This window comes from Vigna unguiculata, chromosome 7 (genome assembly GCF_004118075.2).
Source record: "Vigna unguiculata cultivar IT97K-499-35 chromosome 7, ASM411807v1, whole genome shotgun sequence".
Taxonomy (NCBI): Eukaryota; Viridiplantae; Streptophyta; class Magnoliopsida; order Fabales; family Fabaceae; genus Vigna; species Vigna unguiculata.
Window position 1 is genome coordinate 38,968,684 of NC_040285.1, and position 6,000 is coordinate 38,974,683.

At 34.2% G+C, this 6,000-nt stretch overlaps 1 protein-coding gene across 1 annotated transcript; it reads left to right on the forward strand.

Moving 5' to 3' along the window:
• The first annotated feature begins 1,363 nt into the window (after positions 1 to 1,363).
• Positions 1,364 to 3,342, forward strand: LOC114189478 (transcription factor DIVARICATA-like). The gene is made up of 2 exons (XM_028078048.1): positions 1,364 to 1,979; positions 2,685 to 3,342. Exons 1-2 carry the CDS (start codon positions 1,588 to 1,590, stop codon positions 3,016 to 3,018), a joined length of 726 nt encoding a protein of 241 aa, XP_027933849.1. The 5' UTR covers positions 1,364 to 1,587; the 3' UTR covers positions 3,019 to 3,342.
• The last annotated feature ends 2,658 nt before the right edge of the window (positions 3,343 to 6,000 follow it).

The following is a 6,000-nucleotide window of genomic DNA, read 5'->3' on the forward strand; positions in this document are numbered from 1 at the left end:
CGAAAAGCACAACAAAATGGAAATTTTCTTCTATTCGCTTATCACTCACACCTTTGTTTTGAAACCAAATTGGGAAGTGCGTAAACCCAATACGTTACTTCTATATATCTTCAACTGCATCTTCACTCTCACCCACATTCACAACGAAAGAAGCCACTGTCAGAGAATGGAATCGTGTTCACTTCACTATGCACACACCAAAATCATATTCAACCAAACCAAACCACATGCAATCACATTCAAGATACTATGTTTCTCTACTTTATTACATTTTCAATCTCATCAATTTTAAACTTTTTTTTTTACTAATATTTGCTGAGAGTGAATTTTAATATTAACCCAATTTTATAAAACTGATCTATAACATGAAATTTGTACTGAAAACAAATTTAGTAATTTTTATATAGAAAAAATCATGTAAATTTCGTTAATTTTTTCAATTTTTAATTTTATTTTATGTTTGAAAATGGAAGTTGATCATTCAATACATGAAAATCAACTAAAGTCGTACAATTTTTTGGAAAAATAAGTCATTGAACTTGTTCTCAATTTACATCACTTATGTATCATAAATTATTTTTAGGTGTTATTGATGTAAAACTTTCAACTCATGTCTTTATATCAGAACATATACATATTTAATGAAAAAAAATAGTGATATTTTGACAACTAAATTTTAATAATTTTTTTCTATGATTTGATGTTTCATTTTTAAGTGATTTTAAAATATAAAAAAATAAAAAAATAAAAAACTACTCAAAAGATATCGTCTCATATAATAATAGAAAATTGTCAATTATTAAAAAATTATTTTGCAAAAGTTGAAAATAAACATTAAAAAAATTCAATAGCGATGAAATAGAAAAATATATCGAATAAACAGTCATATTTAATTATGTGAATTTCATTTAACTCGTATTTGTTTTGAAAAGGGCTAAAAAAAGTTAATAAAACTAAAAGTGAGTATGAGAAGTGTAAATAAACACACTTGCATGAAGCACAGCTGTCCGACACGTGTAGAAAATAAATAAGAAAAGAGAAAAAAAAAGATGAAAATGCAATGAATTTGTATATGAGGTTGGAATGATTAATTATAGTGATTGTTTTCCATAAAGAGAAGAAATGAGAGTGCAGGTTTCTTAGCATGCACTGTAGAGTTTGAGAAGAAACAAAAGAAAAAACAATAAAAGCAAAAACGTGTTGGTATTGAAGACCCTATGAGCTGGTCCCACCAGAACAGATTTTCCCAAACCCCACCTAAAACTAAAATAGCTTTTTTCATCAACAATGGTTTAAATATTAATTTTCTTCAAACCCAGTTTTAATTAAATTCGCCACCCCTATAAATAAATCGCGTTTTTTTCCCAAATCTCTCACCAAACGCAGAAGCGAAATCTCCTAGAAAGCGAGACTCTTTCTCTCTTTCTCTTTCTTTTTTTTTTCTCTCTCTCTCTGCTTTTTTGGTTTCGCGTAGTCAGCGAAAACAAAGAAACAAACAAAGTGTTGGAACACGAAACACGACCCCAATAGAAGCAGAACCTCACCTTGTTCATTGTTTTCAATTCAACTGAGAACACGACACCCACGATGTTTCACGACAACAGCGTGACTCGGTGGCAGCCCCAGCCGGTTCAGCCCACTGAGTGGACTCGCTACCACGACAAGCTCTTCGAACGCGCTCTGCTCCTCGTGCCCGAGGACCTCCCCGACCGCTGGAACCAGATCGCCGTCCACGTTCCGGGCAAGACGCCGGCGGAGGTCAGGGAACACTACGACGCGCTCGTTCACGACGTGTTCGAGATTGACTCTGGCCGAGTCGAGGTCCCGAGTTACGTGGATGACTTGGCGCCACCACAACTCAGTGGCGGTGCCGGGATTTCTGCGTGGGACAGTGCTAATCAGATCTCATTCGGGTCCAAAGGCAAGCAGGGCGAGACCGAAAGGAAGAAAGGCACGCCTTGGACTGAAGAGGAACATAGGTTTGTCAACGATTTCGCTTCAATTCGATTCCTTCTTCTTCTTTGCGTGTGTTAGTGTTTGGGGTTTTCATTTTTGGGTTTATTTTCTTTCATTTCTCAGCGACCTGTTTCGTAATTGTGTGGAATCATCTTAAAAAAAAGAAGGGGAAAAAGTTCAAACCAATTTTGAGTTTTGCTGTTTTGACCCGCAAAAAAAATAAAAATAAAAAAATCTTTTCCTTTTCATTTTTCTGAATTTTACTTTTTTACGATCGTTGTGTGTTTTTGTTTCTAAAATAAATCCCTTTTATTTCGAAGATTTTATTTTTCAGCTACACTCAGCTGGCTCTTAATTTCCTCTTCTTTTGTTTTCTTAATTCGCGAAATCGCGAGTCCTCTGTTTTCTTCCCTCTATAAGTTACAGTGACACAGCGTTATCGTCTACGCTTACGATAATGCATTTTTTGTTACTAACAGAATCAGAATTTCGAAAATCGCAAATATCAAACGTGTGCATTGCAATACTTTTTTGATCGTCATGCATGCATTTGAAGATGGTCGAAACCCGCAATTTGCTTCTTCTCACACGTTAATTCAGTTAAACTTTCACCAGCAGAATCCATATCCCATCATCACTAGTTTTGAGTCCTTATTTCAAGTGCATTCATGGTTACTGATATAGTGTTTGTGTGACATGTGACATGTGACATGTGATATGTGACACAGGCTGTTTCTGATTGGGCTGAGCAAATTCGGAAAAGGAGATTGGAGAAGCATTTCAAGAAACGTTGTTGTGACAAGAACACCAACTCAAGTAGCTAGTCATGCTCAGAAATACTTTCTCCGTCAGAATTCTGGGAAGAAGGAGAGGAAAAGATCAAGCATCCATGACATAACCACCGTGGACAGTAACTCTCTGCCTGTGCCCATTGATCAGAACTGGGTTCCTCCACCTGGTGCTTCAATGCCTCAGTCACAAGACATGCTCTCGTACGCTTCCACCAGCATGCAAGATCAAATGGGTCCATTTGGGTATTCCAACTATGGCTTTGAAATGTAGACACAACACAAGTTGCTGTGTATAGTGTTGTAGCTTCGGGTCGTGTCGTGTCGTATCGTATCGTATCGTATGTTTGTAAAGCTTCCATGGTTTCGCTAGCTGACAAGGGTCTTTAGTAGAGTCGTTGTTGCTGTTGTCGTTGCTGCTAATTATTTTATATTTTAGTGTAGTGTAGGTTATGTTCTGAGTACGTACGTGTACCTTGGTGAATCCTATGAATGAAGCAGTGAGGATGAAAGGGTTACTTTAGTAGTCAATAAAAAAAGTTAATCTTTTAGGATGAATCGAATAGTAATGCAAATTCTTTTCATGTGTTTCAATTCAGTTACTGCTTTGCAATTAGGATTAAAGCGTTGAATCAGCGATCAAAGCCTGTTTTGATGGTTGTTTCGACTTTATGGTAAAAGTCTGTAATCTTATTAAAGGTAATGAAAAGCGTTGCAGAACTTTTATCAAGCATAATGCGGGTGTCTCAGAGACGCACATTGTTTACTGATCTGTGCCCACTACATCATTGTAATTTTCCCGTTCTTAGCCCAAGACAAATCAATGCTACCTTAAAGTTGGTAACAAACGAAATAACAATTAATAAACCAATATGTCTAAGAATTCTGAATGTAAATTTTGAGGATCCAGAGTACAGTTACGAGTGTGAACTTATTGCTACACCCAGGCCTCAGGCCCAAATAGTTTGTGTTGAGAACAGTGATGATACGACACACCACCAGGTGTAAATTCCTACAACATGTTTCGATCTACCTTTTTGCAAGCTATTTTTAGTGGCTTTAATTTAAGATGTTTTATTTAGGTAATTGTAATTACAACATTTTTTGTTGTTGTCGTTGTCGTCATCAAATGTTAACAAGAATATCTCAGATGATGGTCGATTAAATAAGTTACATCATGTTCGGTGGGTCATTGACAGTTTTATCTTACACTTGACAGAGAAAATCAAACAACAGTATGAAAATTAGAATGGGATGGTTAAAACTACAACTCATAAAACTAAAAAGGAAAATTCTTATAACTAGAGATAAAAAAAAAAAATAGTAATTAAACTCGATGTCTGCTATCCAAAACTCCACTTCCACCCCGTGAAAATTAATAAATACCTTGAGTTTTAATAATTTACTCTGGTCTTGACGAAAATATTCAATTTAATCTCTTTCACTTTGTTGTTTATTGTAAAAGGCAAAATAAATTACGTTAGAAAAGTTAATTAAAGGTGTAATTCGAATAATATAGACTATTACGGAAAATTGCTTCATAAATTACTGCATTGCAACTTCTGGGTTACCGTTCCTTTCATGTAGCACCATTATCCGAAGAAAAAATGCAGGGAACGTAACTCGATTTTAAATCCCCAACCATAGATTGCATTCGCCGTTCATCTGAAAGATCCCGTGATTGTCCCCACTTTCTGTAATTGTATCGTTGTCACATTAAGAACACGTGATTTCAACCCTTCAACAATCATCAGTTTTGGCCCAATTTGAAAAAGCTTTTATCGAGTGCTTTTGTAAAAAATTAAATAAAAAAAACATTCTTACAAACTATATACCTTTTTACATAAACCTTACAGTTCAAAGATTATACAAAACTCTCACATTCATTTTTCTATTTGATCCTCTCATTGCCGAAAAAAGCTCATGCAACTTAATTTTGACACATATACCCCTAAAGAAATTTATTTAAAGTAAACCATAAACGAGTTCCAACTCTTTTGATATCTGTCCACAAAAATAAAAACACTTCTTCATCCAATTTATTAAGAATAAAAATCAAATTATAGATATTAGGACATACTAAATTGATTTAATAAAACATAAAATAGTAAGATCATTCTATTTCTATAAACTACTCACAAATTCCATAGTTTATGTGAAGTGGTAGATAAGAGATTTTATAATTTGACTTTTAAATAAAATGGCCTCTTTCATTCTCATTCTTATTAGTTTTGCAATGAGTTGCAATGAGAGGTGTTAAGTTTTTTATCATCTTGACACCAAACTATTTTTCTGCAAGACACTTCCCTACAATATCATCACCATAGTAAGTTTAACAACCAAATTCATAATGGTAGGCATGACATGAAAGCATACATATTCGCTATTTATTTTGAGACCCTAATTCTTGACTGAGACACCAAAAAAAAACTCTGCCCTTCAATCCTTGGATAGATAGAGAAGGCACAAAGTTTTGAGTTTTTTCATGTCAAATATTTGAACAATATGTAATCGAATTACTAATGCCTAATTGAACCTTGTAGGAACAAGTTCAAGTATATCAGTCCCTTAGGATACCTCATGCACACATTACTCCACTTCCACCAATAAGGAATTTTCTTAATAAAAGGTCCTTTTGATCTTTTAAAACAACTTGATCAAGTTGATGAATTTAGTAGACCTTTTTGTTTACGTACCAGCTGCATTGTTTTGTTCACGTACTAGCGGCATCCACAGTTTTCTTTTTAGGATCAATATCTACACTACAATTGATAAACGTAATTTGAATTATAAAACTATGACATCGTATACCCAAATAAACAAAATGTTAAATTGAATCTTACCGGTGGAGTTATTACTTACTTTTGCAGTTGCTATCTTATTTTCAAATTATTTCTTCAATTAATTAGAATTAATAAAAAGAATAGTAAAGCATTTTGTAAAAAGGGGCAAAGCATTTCTCCTCTTGGATACATACAACTTGATTTTTGTATTTCACAGCGACAAACTAAGTCATTAATCAAGAATAAGCGGGCCTCAAAATCCAAACAACAAATTTCACTTTTTTATACCTGACTTTACACTAGAGCGGTGTAGATAGTCATTGTCCGTTCATAATCCAGCCATCTCATACTTAATCCAAATATAACAGCCATGTTAAACAGTTATATGCGTTCAAATTGATAAATGGTTAGTTACTTGAAAAAAAGGTATAAGCTTTGATCTATTACCTAATCATTCCTAAACTGAATGCATC